Source organism: Narcine bancroftii, chromosome 4 (assembly GCF_036971445.1).
Source record: "Narcine bancroftii isolate sNarBan1 chromosome 4, sNarBan1.hap1, whole genome shotgun sequence".
Classification (NCBI taxonomy): Eukaryota; Metazoa; Chordata; class Chondrichthyes; order Torpediniformes; family Narcinidae; genus Narcine; species Narcine bancroftii.
The window spans coordinates 225,305,739-225,332,283 of record NC_091472.1 but is presented as its reverse complement, the minus strand read 5'-3'; the positions used below and the strand labels follow the sequence as shown (position 1 = coordinate 225,332,283).

The window sequence follows — 26,545 nt, the reverse complement described above, 5'->3', positions numbered from 1 at the left end:
GCAAGGATCGACATCAAGTGTATTATGGTGCGAAATAGCACAACTGTAAGTCTACCAAAAGTCTGTCTCCACTACTGACGTAACACTTTTATTGCACCAATGGCCATTTATTTACTTTTCCTCTTCTATATTTATTGTTTTATTTTTCTCTTTGTGGCAGCTTTTATTTTAATTATATTTAAATTGTTGTCTGTGTCCTTTATTTAACTGGGAAGCTGCTGCAAGTCAGACTTTTATTGTATCTGTACATTATACTTCTTTATATGACGATAAACTCTCATTCATTGTTCTCATTTATTTGTCAAGGGTTAGTATGAATAGTGGAGAGGATCGATGTTAATCCTTCATTCAGGCTCTGGGGGGAACTCCCAATCAGCAGTTTTCTCTCCTGAGGCATGAAGGACTTGGACATTTCTTCGGCCAATTCCCTTTATTTGATACGCAAGCTTGTGGTGGTCCATGACCCCTTCAGAGGCTCGACGAGCTCCCTAGTCATAGAAAGAAATGCATGGGTTTGTATACCCCAATGCTATCTGACATTAACCAATATCAAAACAGACACTTGTCAGCAGTAAGATATGCAATGTCCATGTTGCCATCCTCTCGGATATTGTTACATTTTTGGTTTCCCTAATTCTTGTAAGTCACATGAAACTAAAGAGAATTAGAACTGTTGAAAATTTATCAGCCAGGCTGTTGTTGACTGGCAACTCGCATCCAGGGGCCTCTCGCTGTCCTTTATCAGGGCTGGTGGAATTTGATCTTTGTTGTTGTTGTCAAGCAACACACATCCTGGAGCCTCTTGCTGTCCTTGGGTATCTGCAACCGTCTCAGCATGAGGATTAACCAAATGTATTTGATGTATTAACATCAAACTAAAGTCAAAAGGCCCTTACTTTTACAGTAGGGAAATCAATTCCAGGTTTCCTGACATTATTTTAAAAGATTGTGGAGATACAGTTCATGTCCATAAAGCCTCCAGATTGGAGTGGACATTAGAGGAAAAAATGTAAGTGAGAAGAACAGTTCTGTGAATGTTGGGGTCAGTGGAAAGGAGAAAATGGGAAGAAATTTTTTTACGATTAAATGCCATCATTTAAAATTTATTATTTTGCTAAGAACTGAAGCAGTTTCGATATTTAAAGGATCACGTGGTGGTTTTGTAAAAAGCTATGAATGATATCATGAACAATTTTTACAGTTCTTTAAGATGCAATCAAGCTGTAATGGCAAAAGCAGACCTTATTGTTACACTTTTTTCTAGCTGTTTATTCTCCATAACCTTTTGTCAAATTTTATCAGAAAATATGAAAAATAGCCCTTTGGATGATTTTCAAAATGTGCATTGAATTGTAAAGTAAGGATAATTTGGAAGGTGAAAAGGAATGGCCGAAAGATGAGTTACTAGTTAATTTTATGATCCATTTCTGGTGCAATTTTTGACTGTTTTGTGTACATTTAGGTAACAGCAAGGAACTGGAAAGAAAAGTGCAGAATAGCAAACTGCCCAAGTCGACTGGGAAAAGTTTAGAATTTAGAAAGCTGACTAGTTTTAAATAGAAATTCCTGCCATTCCATGTGTTATTTAAATATCTGTGAACTTCTGTAAACGAAAATGACAAGGAGGTCAAGGTGTTGGTCACTCTGTTTCCGTTGCAATGCATTAGATGAGCATAGCAGAAGACCGTGCAAAATTTATTTTGAGTGCCGGTTACAAAGGGTAACAACTGCTTGAATCTTTTTTCTGTTTTCAGAATTTTTTACTCTGAGAACTTGCTCCTGGAATGTAGTCCAATTTCTACTTCCCATGTAATATTGTCAATAGCCCCTTTCACACTTGCAAATGATCCTAGGAATCAAATGCCAATAGGCCTTTAAAGTGGCAAGCGTGAAAGTAAAATCAGCTCATCGCCGGTGTCAGGTAACATCATCTCGCCGGGAATTGATGGCCTCAACCCCAAGTACAATCCCCGGCGCCTGCAGATGTCGGCGTTGAATCAGGCAAGTGTGAAAGGGGTAATTGAATTGTGGGGTTGTAATGACCCAAAGTTTTGCATGCGTGCAGGAAGAAAAGATTAAAATGAAGGTTTAAATGTTGCCATGGGAAAGTTGCAGTGGGAAAGAGAGGAAATGAACAGCAAAAATCAGTAATAAATAGCAATAGTGGACAATTTTTAAACCACGTGGGAAAATTGGTAGTGCTATAGCGCACAATTTATAAAGACTGGTGGTGGGGGGGGTGGGGGGGAAGGAGAAAAAAGCCATGGTGAACCTGACTTCCCAGAATGCAGCACAGAAACCCCTCTATGAATGCTCCATGTATGCAGCTGGGCATACAGCTCTTTCTCTGCTGCATGGAATTCTGGGAGGGCAGGTCCACCATCGCTTTTTCTCCCCCCCACAGTATTTATAAATTGTACGTGATAGTGTTACCAACTTTCCCACGCTATATAAATTGAGCACTATAGTGCTATCAACTTTCCTACCCTGTTTAAAAATTGTCCGCTATTGCTATTTATTGCTCACACTTTCCCACGGTCCCTTATAAAGGTTTATATAGGTCAGCACAACAACAGCAGGAGCTGAAGGGCTCTTACTGTGCTGTACATAAAGCTTAATTATGTTACAATTATGCATGATTAATTTTGTTCAAATATAAGATCATAATACATTGATCAGGATTTAGGGCAGGTTCACCATCACTCGATGCATCATGACGTCACCAGTAGAAGGTAGTACAGTCCTAAATCTGGGGATGGCTCCTTGCAAGTGTGTAAGTGTTCAGTGTCCCAGTTATGAGTGGTCAAGTGTGAAAAGCTAAAGCTCCCATTCCTATCCCATGACACTGAACAGCCAATTTAGTGGGATGAAAGTGTGAAAGGGGCTAATAACTTGAAGATGCAGACTCTGTTGTTTAAAAAAAACCACAGTGCTCTTCCTATTGTTAACTGGCTAAAACATCAGTGGAAGGATAGAGAGATGTTGGAAGAACTCAGCCAATCTAGCAGCATCTGTTGACAGAGAAATTTGTTTCAGGTCAAGAATCTTTACTCAGAACTGGGGGAAGGGTAAGGGGAGTGTTAGGGTTTGAAGCCAAGCTGGACAGAGCAGGGAGGAGTTGGACAAAAGACTGAAGACTGGTTAAGCAGATCAAGAGATAATGGTGAGCACTTACTATTAGTGAGACTTTCTAAAGAAACCATGTGAGAATGGGACACAAGCATGATAATAAGAAATTATGAGAGAGCAGTTTATCTAAAGTTGGAAAATTCAGTATTCATTTCAGAAGATAATATATCCTAGTTTACAATAGAGAAACACAAAACAGTAGATGCTGGAATCTTGAGCAAATAATGAGAACCTGGATGATCTCAGCAGGTCAGGCAGCATCTGTGGGTTGAATTGGTCGATCTAACTGACCGTTTGATGTATGGATGCTGCATAATCCTCAAAGTTCCTCCAGCGTCTCATTGTTTGAGTTTATGTTGGGGCCTCACTATGGCAGTAGAGGAGGCTGAAGAGAGATGGAAGTGGGGTGAGAATTAAAATGGCATCAAACAAGAAGTTCAGGATCTCCCCTGCAGACTGAGTGCAGGAGCACCAGAGGCAATCGTCCAATCTGTGGGTGGTTTCTTCATTGTTTTCCAAAGCAATACCTTTGTAGTCTGATCACTTTCTCAACATTTAATCCACTTCCACGGGTGACAGTCTTTAGAGGGAAGTCCATCAATATGCCAATTCCAAACTCCAGCACAATTCACTATTTCCTCAGCGAAGAGGGAAATAGGAAAACAAACTGCTTTTTTTATATAATTTTATTTTTCACACTATGAACCATATCAACCAAAATATGTACAAACATTTCTCATTAAATTTACACAGTGGTCTTTTCTCCCCTTTTTTTCCCTTTTCCCTCCCTCCCCTCTACCCACCCCCCTCCAAAATCCATAAATATTCAACCTTTACAATACAATAAAACCATAAAACAATATTTTCACACAAAGGAAAATAAGCAAGAAAAATGCGTCATTATTTATTACACACTGAATCTAGTCGTTTTGTCTTCTTATCATTTTCATTCTCATTTTAGGGGATGGAGGTTGTAGGCAAGCTCTCTCTGATATGTTCCATGTATGGTTCCCAAATTTGTTCAAACATTGTGACTTAATTTTTTAAATTATATGTTATTTTTTCCAAAGGAATACATTTATTTATTTCCATGTACCATTGCTGTATACTCATGCTCTCTTCCATTTTCCAAGTTGACATTATACATTTTTTTGCTATTGCTAAAGCTATCATAATGATTTTTTTTTGCACTTTATCCAATTTGAGGCCTAATTCTCTACTTATGTTACTTAAAAGAAATATTTGTTTTTTTTTTGGTATATTATTTTTTGTAATTTTATTTAGTATCTGATTTAATTCTTCAACATGTAATGTGGTTCCCATTTCCTTACAGCGAAAATATCTATCTGATAATGTTGAATTCCATTTTTTAAAGTTTTGAATTATAAAATTATAAATTTTATATACCCTGTGTAACCAATTATACTGTATCATGCATAACCTTGTGTTTATTGTATTCTTCATAGTTTCAGAACATAACTTTTCCCATACTTCATTTTTTATCTTTATGTTTAGATCCTTTTCCCACTTCTGCTTAGGTTTATAGTTTATTTCATTTTCCTTATCTTACAGCTTAATCTACATGTTGGTTATAAATCTTTTGATTATCATTGTGTCTGTAATCACGTATTCAAAGCTGCTTCCTTCAGGTAATCTCAAGCTGTTTCCCAATTTATCCTTTAAATAAGCTTTCAATTGATGATATGCAAACATTGTACCATGAGTTATTCCATATTTGTACTTCAACTGTTCAAATATTAATGAATTATTTCCAAAAAACCAATTTTCTATTCTTTTGATTCCTTTTCTCTCCCATCCTCTAAAGGAAAGGTTGTCAAAAGGGATTAGCGGATTTTGCGTCAATAGTAATTTTAGTATTTGGTAATTCTTTTTTCAATACATGGATCTTCTTCCATGTATTAAGTAAATGATGCAGTATTGGTGAGTTTTTATATTGCACCAACTTTTCATCCCACTGAAGAGTTGCAGATCTCATTTGTTCTTCAAAAAATACTTTATCTATATTCTGTTCATCAGTTTTACCTTTTATTTCTCTTTGTCCATCAGCTTTTCCTTCTATTTCTCTGTGAAGATCTTGGTCTTCTTCTTCCTCTTCTTCTGTATCTGTGTTTGTGACTTCTTCTTTTCTTCTTTGTGTTCTGTTCTGTTTTTCCTGATGAGCTGCATGTATCTTTGTCGGGCCTCTTCTTGCTGGTCCTCCCCTCCTGGGCTGCTCGTCTGTTGTGCATCCTGACGTTAATCTTCTTGTTGATCATCCTTCCATCTATCTCCCTCATCTGTTTCATTGCTCCTTTTTCTGCTGGCTTCCTCGTCCTCCAGCTGAGCGCCCTGGTGTTGGGCGTCTCTCAGCTGTTCGCTCTGTGACAGCCCGTTCCTCTGCTGAGCACCCCTCCCGCCGGTGTCCTCTTTCTCCTTTGATTGCACACTGCGCATGCGCAACTCCTCGCACATACGCCATTGCACACTTTTGTTTGGCTCCAAGAGCCATTTTTGTAGTGCACCGGCTAGTGAGTCGCAACTCCACAGGGCAGGTACTGACCTCGAGGTTCTGGCGCTCCTTGCCACCACAGCGTCCTGTTCCTTCATGCAGGTAAGGCCTTCTTCTATCTTCTCTGGTGACTTTTCTACTTTTTTTCCAGTTGCTTTTACTTTCTCCTCCTTGGGAGCCATCTTCTTTCTCTTCTCTGTATCTTTATCTTCTATTTCTTATATTTTATTTTTGTTATGCTTTGCTTTTTCCTAACTGTTTTCCAATTTTCCTGGGGAGGGTTGGTTTTTTCCGACCGGCCACGACTCCATCATATGACTCCTCCGAAAACAAACTGCTTGACACTATTCCTAACACAATTCCACTCAGAACAGAAACTCTTCAGTGTAAACTTGTAATAATGACATAAAATATATATTTAAAAGTCTGGGGAGAAAATAAATTCCAAGAACCATCACTAAAATGATAGTAAAGTACAATTTGAAAACAAAATGCTGACTGATCAGGAACATTTGCTTTTTGCCTCAATATTTTGTGTTCATTAGTTGAGCTGATTTGATAGAAAATCTTCAACGGATTTAGCTTATTGTATGCTCTCACTACCTAATCACTGAAGCAAGCAATATAACTTTGTGTGATCAGTTAAGCCTGCGCTGAGCATCTGGCAATCTCACCGGTTCCCACAAATGTAATGAAGTTTGCAACCTGTTGTTTAAATGTAATAACTTTTACTGAGTTGCTTCTGTTGAAATACATTGATAGAGATTTGCCACCTATGACCATTGTTTCCTCTGAGCCAATCTTGGATCAAATATTGATCTCCTAGATCACACAACTTTTTTTGGGGATCAGCTTACAAGATGGGACCTTTTAAAAGAAAACTCATCAAAATGCACTCAGATTAGTGTCAAACATACTTATCTTACTTGATACTGAATTTTTAGAAGATTAAAATTTTCATCTGAAATGTTCTCCCCCCCCTCCCCCCCACTGAACCAATCCATATCTTCCTAAATGAAGGATTATATTGTCACTTCAACAATATGCCTACAGTCAAGGTTCAACATTTTGTTTTGTGATTGCTCATTTTGCTTAGTTTTCCTGGAACGAACTTAGTTTGTTATCAAAAAACATGTCTGAAAGGGCCAGACTCAAATAACTCTTTAAAATAAAACCTCCACCAGTTATTAATGTTACATTAAGAATATGATGGCCATAACTGGAAGAAACCAGGACAAATGACTTTGATTGACATCCTAACCACTGGACATGGCATCATTAACCCTTTACACACAAGCTAATGAACTGGTTAAAGAAACCATTTTTGCCATTCACTCTGGACCACTGTTAAACCAGTTCTTTGCATCCTTTCACATTCACCACCAGGCATCCCCAGGGAGAGGGCTGCCTATCCTCCACTGTTGATGTCTGAGTGACATATCCACTACTTATGATCTTGTATTAAACAAAATTAATCATGCCTAATTATAACATAATTATGCATTATGCACAGCACAGTATGAGTCCTTCACCCCCCTGTTGTGCAGACCTATATAAACCTTTATAAATTTATAAAGTATCGTGGGAAAGTGGTAGTGGCAATAAAACACATTGGCACACAATTTATAAAGACCATGGGAAAGTCACAGAGAGAGAGAGAGGGCAAGAGTGGACCTGCCTTTCCAGAATTCCGTGCGGCAGATAAATCCCTCCATGAGTGCTCCGTGCATGCAGCCATTTCTCTGCCACGCTATATTTCATTGCACTATTTTAGGGAATGTTATTTTTCCCAATCCAACATCACTCATCCATTTGTGACCATTATCACATAGCTATTTTCAGGAGATTTCAGTTCTCAAATTGGTTTCTGGGTTTCGTGTAGTTGGACTGTAAAAAGAAACTTACAGGAAGACTTTCAGTCTTCTGACATCTGTTCAGAAATCCTGATGCTCTGGTATCAGGTTCACTCATTACTAGTAGTCCAAAGCGCAAGCAGGGTGTGCGGCCAAAGCTAGGGTTCCAGACTCTGTGTGGCTGAAACTGGGGTTGGGATCTGGAACACCAGGGGATTGGAAGTTTTGGTGAGCTTGTGGCTGCAGGTTAGTCACTGAGTGCTTTTGAAATTGACAGCCACTCATTCTTGGTTCATTTGAAAATTTAAAAACGCCTTGTAACATTAAAAAAAAATTAAAATATATTCGGGTATTAAGAGGAGGAATAGCCAGGAGTCCATCACATCTGCAAATTCAGCACTGCCTTCAGGTCATATGGAGTTTTGTACCCACGCCCTTCATGTACATTTTGCTTCTTTTAAGTACCTTTTGTGTTGAGTAGGAGTCTTACTAGTTACTCTATTATTCCTTATAGAGCATAGAATATTACAGTACAATACAGGCCCTTCAGCCCACAATGTTGTGTTGATCTATGGAAACGTACTCCATACAATCTAATTTGTCCCTAACTGGCACCCAAAACCCTCGATTCTTTTTTCTTGCGTTCTTGGGCTATTTAAGAAAGTTTTTTTTTACCAGCCTCCACTACCTCTCCCAGCAATGTATTCCAGGCACCCACCACCTTATTTTTTTTAAAATAAGCCTACGTTTGACGTCTCCCCTCAACTTTTCTACACTCACTTGAAACAGATGACCTCTGGGATATGCTATTGTTCCCCCAGGAAAAAGGTGCTGACTGCCCTCCCGATTTAAGAGCCTTATAATCTTATATACCTCTAAGTTCACTTTCATCCTTCGTCGCTCCAAAGAGAAAAGCTCTGGCTTTGTCAACCTATATTCTGGAATTATAATTTTTAGTTACTCTCTGACCACCACTCATTCCTGGCACCAGATACTTTGCTCTAAAATCTCATTTGATATCCTGACCTTTCATTCAAAAACAGTGTTCTGGAGTTTTTCCTCCACGATGTTAGTAAAAACAAAGTGGCTGCTTTGCCATGTCGTGCATGCACAAATGGAATAGTAATTGGGTTGACAGTAATTGTCTGGTTGCTATTGTGGATTTTAAGCAACATATCTGACCCCAGCTTTTACCATGAAGCACTGACATTTCAGTGGTTTATTTGTTGGAAATAATGATCTCCGATGCTTTTAAGTTTAGAGAAACCACAGTTTACAGAACTATTACTGGCCTATGCTTCCAAATGACTTTGAGTCAAGGTTCCTTTATTTTCTTGACATTTATTGCAGGTGTTGAGAGGAGAAATGGTAGGAGCGTGACTTTAGCAAACTGTTTCCATGGTGTGACGAAAACCCTTGTTTGCTTGCTAATGAGTGATGGATTTTGCAGCTTATCCACAAAGATGTCACCACATGATCGAGGCACAATTTCATTAACTATGGCTGGGGATAAGTTGAACTCGTTGAATAATAGCAGCTTGTGTTAAACTCTTGCATTTCTTTTTGAACATATTGTGACATTACATTGTGGATAAAGTATGTATATTTGTATATTGGATGAAGTACTTTGTTTTCCAGTTTAAATGTATTTATCACCTGTTTGGAACAGTGAAATGGGTTCTGCAATTATTTCTAACTTTCACGTAAAAAGCATAATTACAGAGAAAAGGGTTGCATTGAAAAAAAATAAGCACCAAGAGGGCAGAATATTAATGTAATATTTATTCAGATATCTGTGGGGAAGAAACTTGGTAAACAAGAATTCTGCAGATGCTGGGGAACCACTACAATGCACAAGAGTGCCTTAGGAGAAGGGCTCAGGCCCGAAATCTTGACTGCCTCTTCCTTTCCATAGGTGCTGAGTTCCTCCAGCATTTTTGTAGAGTGCACACTGCTTTCACACTCTTGAATCTTTCTCCCATTTTTGCCTCTTTACAGTAATTCCAGTTGCCTGCATTAGGTCCATATCCTATAATTCCCTTGCTTATTTAGGAGATTGACAAAATGTCTTTAAATTGTTTTTCTTTATCAATATTTTTATTGGTTTTATCAAATAAATGTTCCATAGGTGCATAACAATGAAATAAAGTATTAACAGTATTAAAGGATTATCTTTTGATTTGACTACCACCTCAGTGAGTTTCAGAATCCAACCACTCTGTAAAACAAACGCCCCCACAATCCCAATGTAACACACCACACCAGATAGTTTAATGACCAACCGTATACTCTCTCATCTTTAAAAAAAAACTGCCTTTTTTCTGCACAATTGAAGTCCACTAATTTTTTGTTATATTCCACCTGCCACGTGCAGTCCATTCAATAATCCCGTTTGTATTTTCCTGAAGCCTCCCTGTATTATCCTCACAGTTCACAAAACTATCTGACTTTATATCCTCTAAACAGCAATGGATCCAATGGTCCAGAAAATGCAAATTTGTATGGAAACAAAAGTGGCAGAAATGTAGCTTTCATAGTGGATTGAACATTTTCATTCCTATGTGTGACAGTTGTTAAATTTATGCTCCATGATTTCTTTGCATGTGTTGTTCTGGTGGGGGTAAAAACACTTCTATTCATGCTTTGTTTCTCCTGATTGCAGAAGGATCCAGACTATCTTAAACTCTGGTTGGAGAGTTTTGTTACAACATATGAAAAATTTCTTGATGTAGACTTTGAAAGACCTCCAACAAGGTATGTATTTTATCAATGTTGCAAGCAATTAAAAATTTGATATGGTTCTATAAAGCAGGCTGCTCTGGAAGGTTAGATCACAGAAGGTGATCTAACAGAATAGAGAAAAAATTAGCTCATGATAGAAAATAGTTGGTCATGGACACTGATATTTTTCCAGACTGGAGGCCTGTGACTCGTGGTGTTCCGCAGGGTTCAGTGCTGGGTTCAGCACTATTTTGTCAATGGTTTTTGAAGAAAAATAACTTGATATGCAAGTTTGCAGATAACACAAAAGTGTCTGGTATTCTAGATAGTAAAGATGGTTGCCAAAAATTGCAATAGGATCTTGATTGTATGGGCAGAGAAGGGTTGATGGAATTGAATACAGAGAAATGAGAGGCGTTACATTTTGGAAGGTCCAATGTGAGTAGGGCCCACACAGTGAATGGTCAGGCTCGAAATGTTGGTTAAATATCTTTGCCTCCTATGGACGCTGTGGAACCTGCTGAGTTTCTCCAGCACTTCTGTGTATTTACCTACATTGTAAAAATGTAGGAAATATTGTAGATTAGAAGCATCTATGAGTGTGAGTACATTACCTTGAAACTGGCATTACTGGTTGAAAGGCTGGTCAAAAAAAGCTTTTAACACATTAACCTTCATCAATCAGAGCCTTGAGTATAGAAGTTGGGAGGCCATGTTGCAGTTGTTTCCGATGTCGAAGAGGCCCCACTTGGAGCATTGTGTTCAGTTTTGGTCATCAAGCAGTAGAGGGTGCAGAGAACATTTACAATGATGTGGCCAGGACTTGGGGGCTGGAGCTATATGGAGAGGTTGAGTTGGCTGGGATTTTATTCATTGGAGCACCGGAGGATGAGGGTGATCTCATAGAGATGTACAAAATTATGAGAGGAATAGATTTGTTGAACACAGCCTATTGTCCAGAGTACAAGAATCAGTAACTAGAGGACATAGATTTAAGGTGAGGGGGGACAGATTTAACAGGAAACTGAGGGGTAATTCCTCAAGAGTTTGTGGAGATTTGGAAAGACTTCAGAAACCCTGGGAAGCTTCTACAGATGTGCAGTGGAAAGTGTGCTGACCAGCTGCATCATGGTCTAGTATGGGGACACGAATACTCTTGAGCATAAAGCCCTCCAAAAAGGTAGTGGACACAGCTCAGGACATCACAGGCAAAACCATTGAGAATATCAATAGAAAACACTGCCAGCAGAGAGCAGAAGCAATCATTAAGAATCCATACCACCTAGCACAATGCTCTGTCCTCACTGTTGCCATCAGGAAAGAGGTATAGGTGCCACAAGACTCGTGCCATCAGATTCAGGAATAGCTGCTACCCCTCCACCAAGAGATTCTTCAACAACAGACACTATCAGGGGCTCATTTAAGGACTCTTACTTTTGCACTTCATTGTTTTGTGTTTTTAATTCTTTGTATTGCACCATAATTTTCTTTACATTTTATTTGTTTTCATGTTTACATTGTGTACAGTTTTTATTGCATTACCAATAAATTCTGCTTCACCCGCAGGAAAAAAGAATCTCAGGGTTGTATGTTATGTCATGTCTGTGCTCTGACAATAAATCTGAAACCTGAACTTATTTTACACAGAAGATGGTAACTATTTTATGCAGTGCGCTGCTGGAGGAAGTGTTTGAGGCAGGTACTAGATCAAGATTCCTTTATTGTCATGTAATATTACATGAAATTGCCTTTTTTCTGCTGAAAGAAAGACAGTCACCATTATTGTTGCCCGGCACCCCTAAGAATGAGAGAAAGAGTAGCAAAATAGACCCCCTTCAGAGTCATTGTGGATTCATCTCCAGCACTCCCACAGCCTCTGCATCTGCACAGACTCCTGTTCGATCCCTCAACAATCTGAGCTCCAGATCCAAACCTGTGACATGATCAGAAAACCTTTAGCACCTGATGCCGTTCAGGAGCCATTCTTACCCTCAACACCATCTCAATTTCTGGCTCCAATACCTAGTTCCCATGAGCCAGTCTCACAGCCTGTGCAGATCCCTCGACCACAAGTCGCCTGCAGCCTCTCGGTCCCACTATCCGCTGCTGTGGTCATCATCCTGAAGGATTGATTCCTGTCAATGTGGAAGGATGAGGGGGGCGGGTGGGCAGGGGGGGGGGGGATCGGGGGGAGAGGTGTTTTACCCATTCTGGTGCTCTGCATTGGTCTGCTGTTCCCCAGAGTCTGCAACCACTCATGGCCACTGCCAAACACAGGCTCTGCCATCTGAGATACAGACCCTGTGGTGGAAGGATTTTACTTTTTGGCTACTTTTATTGGCCATTTAAAGCTTGTATGTAGCCTCTGGCATAAGGGATGGACGGTAAATAATGGACAGATACCTGGATAGGATGCATATAAAGTAGTGGTTTTTAAACTTTTTCTTTCCACTTGGATACCACTTTCAGTAATCCCTATCCCATAGGTGCTCTGTGACTAGTAAGGGATTACTGAAGGTGGTATGTGAGTGGAAAGAAAAAGTTTGAAAACTGTTTTAATCATACCTAATTCACTTATGTGCACGGTTTCATAACTCCAAAGGAAATGGGCCAATGACAATTTTTCTCAAGCAAAATATATCAATAACAATTGGGTCTAGAACAGTGGTTCTCAACCTTCCCTTCCCACTCACATACCACCTTAAGCAATCCCTTACTAATCACAGAGCACCTATGGCATAAGGATTACTTAAGGTGGTATGTGAGTGGAAAGAAAAAGGTTGAAACCACTCTTTTTAAAGGTATAGGTGCCAAATGCAGGCAGGCGGGATTCTGTGGGTGGGACATTTTGGTTGATGTGTGCATATTGGCCCAAGGGGTCTGCTGTTTCCACACTGTATGACGATGACTTGCTTTGAATGGAAAAGACCGAGAAATAGGAATTGTGTTGAGGAATGAAACTATACATGCTCTGTGACAAACTGCAAGACTGTCATCAGAACTTGTAGTAGTTTGTGACTTCAAGTAGGATAATTCATTGAGGTGAGAGCAAGGGTGAAACAGAGTATCAGATCAACATCATTAATCTGTGGCTTGAAGTGACCTCTGGGAATTTGAGGGGAACTCTATCTGATAAAAGTTAGTTTGTGGCCAGCTGGGAAATATTCCATTGAATCTAATTGACTTGGATTAGGTAAAATATCTTGAGGCCAAATTTAAACTAAAATATCAAATTATCAGTCAGAAGCAAAATTAACAGCCAGCCAGCTTCAGGAACCTCATGACAAAATATTTTCAATCTGCTTCCAAACATGCAGTCTCCTTGGACAGGAAGCTAGATAACTAGATCACTTGGATAACTGAATATGTATTATTTTGTGGCTGCGCACTCTCTCGTGGCGAATTGGCCCCACTTGTACTGCCGCGTGGCAGGGCAGCCATGAGAAGATGGCGCTGTCAGGGGGGTCCTCCTTGCCTCGTGGTTCCAGCCCAGCGCGCACCTCAGGCAGCTGTTATGACATCACTGCTCACGCGGGGGCCGAGCTAACGCTGCCCTTAAAGGGACGCACGGGGGATTTGAATAAAATGGTCATTGAGAACATCCAACTTGGTGGTGTGAGTCTCTTTGCTGTAGCTGCCACTACAATTTATCCTTTTTGTGTATTTATGGTCTTTTTAATTGAATGAAGTATTTAGTTTGGAGTTTTTATGAAATACCTATTCAGATGCAGCAAATAAGAATTTGGTGCCTATATTTTGTGCAGTGTATATGACAATAAACTCATTACCATTATTAAAATGGAAGAAGAGCGAAAGCAGGCGATGAAAAGTATTTTCTGAACCTTTACTTCTTGAGTCCAGTCTCAATTTGAGAGATCACTTGTGTAATCATAAAGGCATCTGCCCTCCATCCACTCGATCTCCATTAAGGAGCCTATCTGCTCTGTGGAGGTGATCAGAGCTATTCCACTCATTGTACATATTTGAGAGACTTTGGACTCGCTGCAGGAGAAAACAAATTTCAGAAATGTAAATGGAATTTGAAAAGCAAACTAACAAGACGATAGGATTGAATGTTGAGTCTGGCTCACTGGCACTTGATGTTTCATTGATGGGTAGTTTGTGACCTCCTCTGAGAGAGTATGAAGGGGAGTGATGAGCTGATTGCTTTTGGCCGTTTTCCGCATAGGAGATACAGCCACATGAAAGGTGAACAGTCAGCCTTTCTGTCCCAGGATAGGAGGCCCCAAAACTAGGGATCATAAGATTTAAACTGTGAAGGGAAAGATCAAAAGGCAACCTGACAGACAACTTTCTCTCAGAGGGTCGTGGAACAATTGTCAGGGACAATTGCACTGTTTAATAGGCCTTCAGACAAACGCGGATAAGAAAACATTAGAGGGATATGTGCCAAACACAGGTAAATGGGACTTGCTGAAACAGGAAACTTGGTTGACATTGACAATTTGGGCTGAAGGGCCTGTTTCCACGCTGTATAATTCTGACCCCAATTAAATCCATTAATCTGTGCTCTGAAGCCAGGCATTTCTTTCATGGTGTTTTCAACGGAGTGCTTCTTTGGGACTCTTGTCAGTGCCCTTACAGTCCACCAATCACTTGCTTACATTTACACATGCGAGCGTCTGCATGATGCCAGTAGGAATTGTGAATGTGCGACCATTTCAGTGAGGCATAGTTAATATCCAAGTGTATTGGTGATAGTGGGTGGACCAGGATTTTGATTCATTTTGCCCAACATTTAGTGGCGAACTAATGGAATTTCCCTGTGCTTCAGAAGTTGGTTCTGCTCACTCACTGTTCCAGACACCAGACTATGATCTTAGCCTCAGGCGATAGCCATGTGGAGAGTTCTAATTGTCCTATAACTGTGGGTTTAATCAGGTTGTTCTAGTTTCTTTGGACATATCCAAATGGTACTGGTTGGTTAATTGGCCACTGCATCATTCTAAGTCCCTATTAACAGCAAAAATTGTCATGTGTGAGAGCAGGAATAAATTGTAGGAGTAGAGGGGAAAGTATGAGAAGGCAATTGGGGCATTGGGATTTCTCCCAATTGGGCAAGATGCCTCCTCCTGTATTAAAAGGTTAAGATTAAAACCAATACAATTGTGCAAATTGAGCAAACTTCTGTGTATTCTTAATGTAGAAGTTCACCACCACCAAGAAGAGAAACAATGGTTGGTCCCTTCTGAAGCAGAGTGTCTGTGGATCTTACCACCTTCACCATTGGCGAGGCCTTTCCCAATCCAGCTGTTTCATAGCCCGAAACGTCAGTTATGTATTTATATCTTTACTATATAAAAGATTCTGTTTGACCTGCTGAGTTTATCCAGCATTGTTTTTTTCATTTCAACCACTGTATCTACAGACTTTCTTGTTTTACTTTTGATTTATCTTTTGATTGAAGCAGGAGAGATGGCATTTTTTTGCCACCTTGTCTTTTCCCGAGTGTTTAATAAGATCATGGTGGATCTTCTCCTGCACTGACCTCCCTGTTGCCACCTTCCCTTCAATGTCTAAAACATTTATTTTCCCATTCCCTCATTATTATTTCTTGGCTAGGGAGACCAGGCTTGTGCTTAGTATACATAGTGTGGTTTCATCAGGATTGTTTATAATTGCAGTAACATTTTTGTACACAAATCTTCTTGCAATAAAGGCCAACAAATCATTTGCTTTCCGAATTGCTTACTGTACCTAATTGTTGACTTTCAATAATTTATGTATAAGGAGACCTGGTCAATCTGAACACAATTATCTTTCAGTCTCACATTATGGATAAAAAATATTTTGCCACTGCTTCCCTTGGTCTCTTTTGTTTCGTTTGATTCCTCTATCAGCATTTTTTCCTCTCTTCTGAGGATATGCAGCTTCCTTGAAGTTGGGTGGATGCAGTCAACCTAAGTATTAAATTTGTTGCAGACATTTTTTAAGTTTGTTCTCATACTTGGCAAAGGGATTAAAATGAGTTCATTTACATCATTGAAAAGTCATTAGCAAATTGCATCCTATGCTTGGAACTTCCAGAGAACTGCTATTTTCAACTCCTCACTCACTCAGTCTCACTTGGTTTTAATTATTGTTAAAAAAAAATGATGGTCCATAATTTGAAACAAAGCACAAAATATTTACAACCCCTACAGTAGCCAATCAAAACCTTTTTTGGCTATAGTGACCCCCCCCCCCCAAAAAAAAACTTTCCAAAGTTTATGGGCCCCCTTCCCTGTGAAGCAGCTGTTTTGATTTCTTCCGTACTTCTCTCCTGCTATCTGTATACAAAACATTAAAAATATTTGTACACGAAGAAAACCAGGCTTTTTCTTAAATGTGCTGTGGCCTCGTTGAGAATGGCTGCTCTGCAGGCACTCTGGAGCCATATAGTGGCAAAATCATGTGACCAATGTTTGAATTAAAACTACTTGGCTTCTATGAAACTGCTGGATTGGGAAAGGCCTAGCTAATGGAGGAAGTAGCGGGATCCATGGACACTCGATTTCTTCTTGGTGGTGACAAGAAGATTAAAACTAATATAATTGTGCAAATTGAGCAAACTTCTGACTATTCTTAATGTAGAATAGATTGATCTTTTGTTTGCCTTTATGGGCAAACAAAAGTAAACCCATTTTATGTATTTATGTACATCAGTGGTTTTCAACTTTTTTTTCCACTCACATACCACTTTAAATAATCTAGACCCAATTGTTACTGAAATATTTTGCTTTAGAAAAATTGTCCTTGGCCTATTTCCTTTAGAGTTATGAAACCATGCACATAACAAGTCAATTAGGTATGATTAAAAGTAGTTTGCAAATTTTTTTCTTTCCACCCACATACAAGCAATCCCTCACTAATCACAGAGCACCAATGGCGTAGGGAATACTTAAAGCGGTATGTGAGTAGAAAGAAAAAGGTTGAGAACCACTGGTATTTACACCTCTAACTTCCTTCATAATTCCTCGTCCGCTTGTTCATTTTTTTCCAGATCTCTCATGATATTCTTTGTGATTTGCTTTTGTTTTGTTGCAGCGTTACCAGTAATTATTTGTATTACACCAATCAAGATTTGTACAATGTAGTTTATCTGCTTTTGAGTTCTAGTTTTCTAGATCTGAGATCTAGTTATATTTGTGAATAATTCCACTCATTGCAAATCAGTGTTTAAAAAAAAAAAGTGCAATCCTCTTGGCATGTTACCCGAAATATTTGTGTGTGATTTGCCCCAGGCTGAAAATATGAATGAAAGAAAAGTGGACCAAACTGAAATTGCATTGTTGACATTTTTGTATGATATTTCCTATTAAATCTTGCTAAAATCCACTTTGTATATGTGCTGATGGCCTGATGATTTGAAGGTGCCAAAGACAAATTCCCAGTCTGCTCACATGTGCCTACTATTGGTGAGAATGGCTGTTGTTGCACTACAATTTTTCTTCTTGACCTTAATTGAGAGAAAAGTGAGCTTGTTTTCTGTTTTAATGGATCTTGTTGGAAATGGAGAAACTTGATGTAAAGTGAGAGTAGAGTTCGGCTGAACTGTTGCTGGCCCAGTTGTTGAACAGTACATAGTCACTTGCTGACAATACTAATGCAAGGCATGGGTGCTTGGAAAAAGATCTGGAAGATGATCAGTGTGTGTGGATTGTTATGAATCAACAACCCCTTTAATCATTTTTGGGTCTAAAGGGACTTTGTTAGCACTAACACAGGAACAGCAATGGAAAATTCACCAGGCGATGGTAAATTCAAAATAATAGTTTTTTTAATTAAACTATTAAAACATAACATTTCTTATTTATCTCAAACTTACTTAACTAAATTTAACCCTACTAAGCGCAAATGTAAGTGTGTGTGTGTGTGTTTGTGTAATTGAAGTCTCACTCTGAAAAGTCGATCTTTAGAGGTTCAGCATCATTTTAGTCTTGCTTGAAGGTCTTAACTTCTCAGTTCAGAAACAATTATAAAGTGCTTTTAAATATTATATCTTCAGGCCTCTTTTACTCACAATGGCTATTTTCTTCCATGATGAAATCACAAACCAAGACAAGGGTTAGACCAATATGGTTATCTTCTATGCTGAAGTCACAAACCAGACAAGGGTTAAATGAAGTGGGCATACAAAAATAGACCCAGTAGAAATCTGTCCTTTTTTTTCAAAGAGACAGTGAAATGGTCTTCCTTATTTCAAAAGCCACGGATTCTGTATTTTACCCCTTTTCCCAGGAGTAACATACACAACAGCACCAATTCTGGTTACTATAACTCAACCCTCTCTTTCACAAGTTTCAACCCCTGTATATCACAGGGTTTTTACTTCTTGTTCTCTCCAAACTGAACTCAAAATGTCTGAATTTGGTAATATATTTCTCCAAATCATGCGACTGTTACATCATCACCGAGGTGAGTTGAAATTCTTGGAAGCATGACCATCAGTTTTATTTCTATCAAAAATTCTGTTCCTTTTTTAAAACCATTCCATATCCATAACATCTTCATCTCTGTTCAAGAGGCTTAAGTGGCTTTGATTAAAAATAGATGGCTTCCTCAGCAGTCTTTGAATAATTAAGACCCACTTGAAATCCATTAGCTCTGTTTGTTCAAGACACGTCCACTCCAAGAATGAACTCTCTTCTCTGAAAACACTGGTTCTCTATAAGTGTGCTGTGATCAGTGTGACCCTGTACCAATCCACAGCTAACTTAATAAGAATACAGATACAAAATTTTAATTCTAGAATTTACTAAGACATTTTTATATGAGAAATATAGTTTAACATTAAGGATTAACATAAATCTGTTACAAGATGCATTCTCTTTCAGGATGGACGAAAGGAAATATTAAACTGATCAGTTAAGCAAACTTTTGGCAATGCACAGCATGTCAGAACCCGCGCAATTTGATCCACCAAGTTGTGATTTACCAAGGTATAAAAATGGACTTTCAGCGGCTGGTGAAATCGCACTCTGTTCATAGTGTTGTAGTTGAAAGATATTCATGAAGGTTGTGTCGGATTTTCTGCCTAGCAGCTGGATGTCACGGAATTGGGCTTGTCCCTGCGAAGAGCTTGCGCAGAAAAGTCTCAAGGATGACGCAATACATTCTAATTTTGTGTTGAATAGAAAATTCAAATATTAATGTTACCATTCACATAATTTTAAATATTGAAGCAATTCTTTCATTTTAAAACAGTGATGTCAAAATTTCTCATTGCCTGATTAGACGTATATTTTGTTGGAATTGTGTTTAATTAGCTATAACTAATGCTGCCTGAATTAATTTCTTGGGTAACACAGATCCATCTTAATTGTCATTTGGAGAAGAAACAAAAATGCAGAACGTGCAGCTTGAAAGTGAATTCCACAGGTGTGGATCCAAGGCATTTCAATTTGTTACCAACTAAGAGTTATTTTAAAAATTGTTACTTTCATCAAGTTCTTGTAATTTGACTGAGAAAGAACATGCGATGGGTTGAAGTAGGCAGTGAAATTTGAATTCTGCTGGAAAGGTGAACAAATAACGTTGCAGATGCTAGTATCGAAAATGAAAAACTGGGGGAGGAGAATTCAGCAAGTCGAGCAGCATCTGTGGAAGGAGAAACTGCTCAATGTTTTAGGTCAGAAACACTTCCTCAGCTCTCATCGCACTCATTGGAATGGAACTTGTGCATGGGTCTTTTTGCACTAAAAGTTTCTTCTGGTTACATAATTTGCTGCTGCTGAGTTTATTATACACATGCACCAAAATCCATATTTGGTGCTACTGAATAGGTACTTTGGAAGAAAAGCTATAATGGTAAATTAATTGAATTAAAAGAGACAATAAATACAGAAGATGGGTCATCAATATTCACAGCAAAAAAGTGACTTGTAATAGTGCAATAGAGTCCTTTTGTGATATCTATGTGCCTCAGTACAACCATCTACATATTTGCCGACTATACCACTGTAATGAGTTATATAAAGGATGGTGATGAGTCAGTATACAGGATGAAGATTGAAAAATTGGCTGAATGGTGCACCAACAACAACCTTGCACTCAATGTCACCAAAACTAAGGAGCTGATTGATGACTTCAGGAAAGGAAAACCAGAGGTTTAGAATCCAGTGATCATTGGGGGATCAGAGGTGAAGAGGGTGAGCATGTTTAGGTTCTTGGGAGTCACTATCTTGGAGGATCTTTCCTGGACCCAGCACACCAATGGCGTCGTGAAGAAAGCACGTCGGCACCTCTGCTTCCTCAGGAGTTTGTGGAGGTTTGGTTTGACATCAGAAACCCTGGCACATTTCCACAGGTGTGGTGGAAATTGTCACGACTGGGTGCATCATAATAGTCTGGTATGGGAACACCAATACCCCTGAGCTTAAAGCCTTCCAAAAGGTAGTTGACATCACAGGCAAAACCCTCCTCACTATGGAGTACATCTACAGGGAACGCTGCTGTCGAAGAGCAGCAGCAATCATCAAAGACCCTCACCACCTAGCACACGCTCTGTTCTCGCTGATACCATCAGGAAAGAGGTATGTATGTGCCACAAGACTTGCACCTCCAGGTTCAGGAACAGCTGCTACCTCTCCACTATCAGACTGCTCAACGACAAACTCAAACTTATTTAAGGACTCTTGTGCACTTTATTGATTTTTCTTTTTGTCCTCTCTGTATTGCACTGTCAGTTTGTTATAAGTTCATTATCTGTTTACAGTTTACATGTTTGCAAAGTGCACAGTTTAATTCTCTGCATTACCGATCAGTGGTAAGTGCTCGCAGGATAAAGGAATCTCAGGGTTGTGTGTGATGTCATGAATGTACTCTGACAATAATTCTGAAATCAAAGGGTGGTTCAAGAGTGGAGTTGTTGGTAAGAAATTGTTCTTGAACCTAGGTGTTCTGGACTTCAGGTTTATGTACCTTCTGCCTGAAGATGGCAGTGAGAAGAGGTTGTGACTTGGAAGGTTGGGGCCCTTTATGATGAGACAGTAGGCCCTTTCAAGAATGCTCCCCGACTGGCTCCAAGGCGCTGACTCCAATCCATCACTGAGGCAGTGTCAGTGGTAGAACAGAGCGCTCTGTCACGCATCATGAGTGTACTGCCGCTGAAAGTGGTTGGGTAGGGGTGGGCTGATGACGTCGCAGTGATGCCATCAGTCCGCGACCCATCTCACTTTTCTCTCTCCCACTCACCCCTTTCCCTCCACGACCCCCTCAGGGCAGGGGCAGCCAGCAGGAGCTGTCAGGGAGTGGCTAGGATGGGGTGTGACAACCCTGCCAGCCCCTCTGGCACCTCATAGGGCCACTTTGGCCTTTGGGCCACTCATCGGTGCCAGCATATCAATATGTGGTAGAGCAATGGCCATCTACCCTACCCATAATTCCCCATGTAGCTGAAGCTGTTCTGGGAAACCGAATGGTTCCAACTGTGTGGGGGATTATGGGTAACGAAGTTGGCCATTACCTGGCACGTATGTATGGCATCATTACACCAGTAGCCATGCCTCTTGAACACCTCATCAACCAGCCACCTCCAGGCTGAAAGGGAACATCGGAGCAGGCTTTTCTGGACCTGCATGAAAAGGTAAAAAATACCTTTTCATTCTGCTTTTAGTCAGCCTCCACTCAGAGATAGCTACTGTGGACGGGAGTTCAGAGACTGTGATGGACCTGGCTGTGTTTGCTATCTTCTACAGCCTTGTGCATTCCTGAGCTGTGATATAACCTGTCAATATACTGTGTGCCTGGAGAAGTTTGATAAAGCATGATGACAGGCCAAATCTCCTCAGACAGCTTGGGAAACAGAAGTAGGCATTGGTATGTTGAACAAATAAAATCTATGTGCTGGCGCCAGGAAAAGTCTTCTGAAATATCTAGGGTTTTTAGGCTACAGGCATGTAATGGCACAATAATGAAATTTGCTGTTACATGGCCAGTCTAAAGAGGAAAGTGTAGGAATTTTTAGTCAATTCCTGCACTGTGATTTATCCTGCAGGGCCCCTAACACTTTTTTGGGGAAGCCTGCAGTCTAAATCACACCACAAAACTCACCTCATGAATTCAGTGTCCAGCTGATGACTAAGCTACATTGATCCACATAAAACCACCGGGACTAATGCTCACACAGGAACTTAAGGGGTGCAGTGTAAACAACCACAAGTTAAGTAATTATGTTAAAATATGTTAAAATTTTCACAGATTTTTCCAATATTACTGTCTTTTAAAAAAAACACTATAGACTCTGAGGAATTTGAAAGTCATATCAATGCAGATAGGTGTTTGGTCTCTCTGCCTCTCCTTCCTAAAATCAACAATTGGCTTCTTGGTCTTGGTGACATTGAGAGCAAGGTTGTTCTAGCACAGTGGTTCTCAAACGTTTTTGGGCTGCAGCCCCTTGTCATCCTGAGCGTCCCACATGCAATGGAGCTGAAAGGGGGCTAATGGTGGGGCTGGTGGTGGTGCTGAGAGGTAGGTAGTGATGCCAGTACAACATGGTGGCCACTGAGACGAACGAGCTCTCATGAAAACGCCTTGTCACCATTTATTTTGGTCACTACTGTCACTCTGAGTCTGGCCAGAAAATTACTGCACTGGCTTCTTCATTAAATTTTGCAGCAGATTGAATAATAACAAGACTGAACATTTGGAACACCTCACAATCCTCTTTTTGCTCACTGCCCCCTTGGATCTTTCCACTGCCCACAGGAGGACGGCAGCGCCCACTTTTGGTATCATTATTCTAGCACTACCCAACCTGTTTCTCAATCTCCATCCTGTACTCTGCTCATCATTTCCAGTTATTTGGCGAACAACAGCAAATTTGTAGATTTGAGTTGGAGCTGAACTTCAAAGGTTCCTTTTTATTGTCATTTAATGGATAAAAATGCCATAAAAATGTAATATAAATGATACACTCTAACTTGTGTCTGCCGTAAGGCAAGCAAAGAGTTGTCAAGAGCATTGCTTGGTGTCTCTAAAGACAGTTCCTTCAGAGTTACTGAGTGTCCGTGGATTTGCCTTCAGTGCTCCTGCAGCCACACAGACTCCAGTTCAATCCATCGGCAACCCAAGTTCCAGAACCAAACCTCCGATATGATTAGGAAGCCTTCAGTGACTGAGGCCCCCTTGGGAGACCTTCTTGCCCTCAACACCCTCTCACATCCTGGTTCTGATACCTGGTTCCCCTGAGCCAGTCTTTAGCAGCCTGTGTGGGTTGCCAGACCCCAAGTCGTCAACATCCTGCATCTAATCTGGGTCCTTCAATCTCTGAGTCCCTCGCTGGTCCGCTGCCGTGGTCACTGTCCTGTGGGGTCAACTCCAATGCTTCTCAATGAAAGGCAGGGGGTGGTGGTGGTGGTGGTGATCTCCCCTTTCCAAGTGTCCTGCACAGGTCTGCTTCTCCAGAGTCTGCAACCCCTCATGGCCACTGCTGAGCATAGATGGTGCCTTCTTGGGCACAGACCCTGAGGTTACAGGATTTTAATTAAAGACACCATCAGCTCTTTTAACATATGGAACCGCTGGCATTGGTATCAGGCGGTTGAACCCTGTGGAGCAGCGCTGTGCCTCCTCTCCCAGGTTAGCATCAGTGGCAGTACTGCCATTTTCATTGAGATCTTGAACCTGGCTGCGCAGTTATGGGTGTATGAGGAATAGAGTAGAGGACTGAGCACATGGCGTTGGTCAGTAAGAAACAGATGTTGCCGATCCCCATTAATAGTTCTGTTGATGAGAAAGTCGAAGATTCAGTTGTAGTGGGACGTGTAGAGTCCCAGCTCCTTCAGCTTGGTCATGAGCTTTGGTGATATGATGAGGTGTGGTCAGTGAACAGCAGCCTGATGCAGAGGTTCCTGTGGTCTAGGTTATCTAACATAAGAGTGGTGGGCCCACCGAGATGGTATCTGCCATTCATGTGTTGTAATATTAGGCAAACTGAAATGGGTCCAGGTCCTTCCTGAAATAAGAGTTGATTTGCTCCATAACTAACCCCTCAAAGCACTTCATGGTAGATCTGTGATACCGACCGGCCAATAGTCATCAAGGTGCATCACCTTGCCCTTCTTGGGCACTGGAATGATGGATGGATGCCCTTTTCAAGCAGGTAGGGTCTTCTGACACTTGTGGTGTGAAGTTGAAGAGCTCCACAGGTTTTAAGGGCATGGCCAGGTACATTGACTGGGGCAGACACTTTCTTAGGATTCACCCTTCTGAAGATTTTATTCACCTCCATCTCAGAGTATGGGAGCTTAGAATTGCCAGGTGCTCGCAAAGGCTCTGGATTGTTTTCTCTTTTGAAGTTATCAGAGAAGGCATTGAGCTCATCCAGAAGAGGTGTTTTGCAACTGATGATACTATCTTGTTTCTAAAGTTTAAACAGGGAATTGAGGGATGAAGATCTCGTATGGACAGAATTACAGTTTAATTTGGCATCCTAGTTGGCTCCGGTATTGTGGGCTGAAGGATCTATCCTAAGTCCTATGTTGAATTGGCTGACTTCTTCCAGCATTTCTGTTTTTGTATCAGCCAGGATTCAGTTCTCTAATACCTTTGGAAAGAAGTAATCATCCAATGTGTCATTGCCTGCTCTCTTAAAAAAAATCTCCAGTTAACTTTATTTCCTTTTTCCTTCCCCATAACCCTGCAGATCTTTCCTCTTCTGTTATTTATTACATCTTTTTGCAAAGTTACTGATGGGACTGCTTCTATTGCCTTTTCAGGCTGTGTAATTACAACTCATAAGAGCTGTCTGCAATAACAAAATAGATCACCTCTCTGCTTTTACTAATCACCTTACATTTTGGGATTATTAGTTGTAGTCTCTGCAACAGGCGGAGGCAGTTTCTCTCTGTTCCTTTCTTGACAGTTTTCATAAATTTGAAGAATAAACTGAAGCCTTTGGCAGCCAAGGGGATCTTTATCTGCTAGAGAGAAGAGTGGTAGCTCTGTTAAATTTGTCTGTGTCTTTCCCCAAACTATCCAGATGTATTCGCCAGTGATTCTTTCCCATATGAACTATGATAAATAGTTTATTCCAATCAAACTGCCAGATATTGTACAGATACAGACTCCAAATAGTTCCCGCCATATTGACAATGTTCGTATTTAACAAAATGTCAATTATGTTATTGATTTGGCATTTCAAGTTACTCTTCCAAATTCTTGGCTGAATTTCTGATTGAGTTGGATGGTTCAGAACTACAATTTATGCCCAATATTTGCAAAAGTATTTATTGTTGCCATCTACCTAAAATTTGTCATGATTTTTTTCCTCCTCCTTAGATTGGATGATGTCCCACCAGGGTTATCCTTGTTACCTGATAACATTCTGCAGGTCCTGAGACATCAGCAATTGCAATGTATGCAGAAACTGTCAGACGGACTGGAGGATGAACAGCAAGCATTGGCACTCATGCTGGTTAAATTCCTCATCATTATATGCAGGTACAGTTTCAATATAACACATGCCAACAAAAGGGAAGCATGGGCACCAATCACTGTGGTATCCCACTAGTTGGAAGATAAAGAATGGTCAAGACTGTCTTGATGAAGAGTTCCGACCTAAAATGTTGATCACTTTTCTCCCACTGATGTTACTCAACCCGCTGAGTTCCTCCAACAGATTTTTTTTCTGCTCCAACTTTCCTTTGATCTAATATTTTCTTTTTCTGTGCCTGTTATACTTTCCTACTATTTGCCTCATAGAATGTTGTAAAATATGTATTAATGTTTTCATTGCTTGTTTATTGCATGTCCGCTGATATTGCTTCCCAATTACCACAATTACCAATTACCACAGCAATTTGCACCTTATTCCGATTTCAATCTTGGATTTCAGATTGAACTAAATCGTTTCAAACTGTCTTATAAAGTTCAGCCATTTTATGATCACTCTTCAGCTGCCAGATCATTTTTCATTGTTCCAGTGCTTGATTTAAAATAGCTTATACTTCATTTGTTCTTCAATATATTGATCTAAGTACCCCCTAATGCACTCTGTCAATTTGACTTTCACATCTCACTCTTAATTTGTATTTTTCCAAGATTAAAGTCCTTCGTTATTATTCTATTGTGCTTGTTCCATTTTCCTAATTATCCAGTTCTACCTAACTATTACTGTTTGAGGCCCTATACAGAGCATCCACTAGTGCTTTGTTCTTAGCTTCAACCAAGCTCAACCTACGATTTGAACAATAGGAATTATTTATATTTCTTTGATCTGCTTTGGAATAATGTTTTTTCTTTGGCTTGGCTTCGTGGACGAAGATTTATGGAGGGGGTAAATGTCCACGTCAGCTGCAAAACAGAAAATGCTGGAAATATTCAGCAGGCC

At 40.1% G+C, this 26,545-nt stretch overlaps 1 protein-coding gene across 6 annotated transcripts in view; it reads left to right on the top strand.

Annotated features, from left to right (window-relative positions):
• The window catches only part of nbeal1 (neurobeachin-like 1), a 353,839-nt gene that overhangs the window by 109,283 nt on the left and 218,011 nt on the right, over window positions 1-26,545 (top strand). For all 6 annotated transcript variants that reach the window (XR_011356411.1, XR_011356412.1, XM_069934130.1 and 3 more), the window contains exons 2-3: window positions 10,154-10,245; window positions 25,495-25,656. Coding sequence is in view for 4 of the 6 variants with exons in the window: in XM_069934130.1 (XP_069790231.1) it covers window positions 10,154-10,245; window positions 25,495-25,656 (254 nt within the window). In the remaining 2 variants the exon portion in view is untranslated. The remainder of the gene's footprint in view (window positions 1-10,153; window positions 10,246-25,494; window positions 25,657-26,545) is intronic.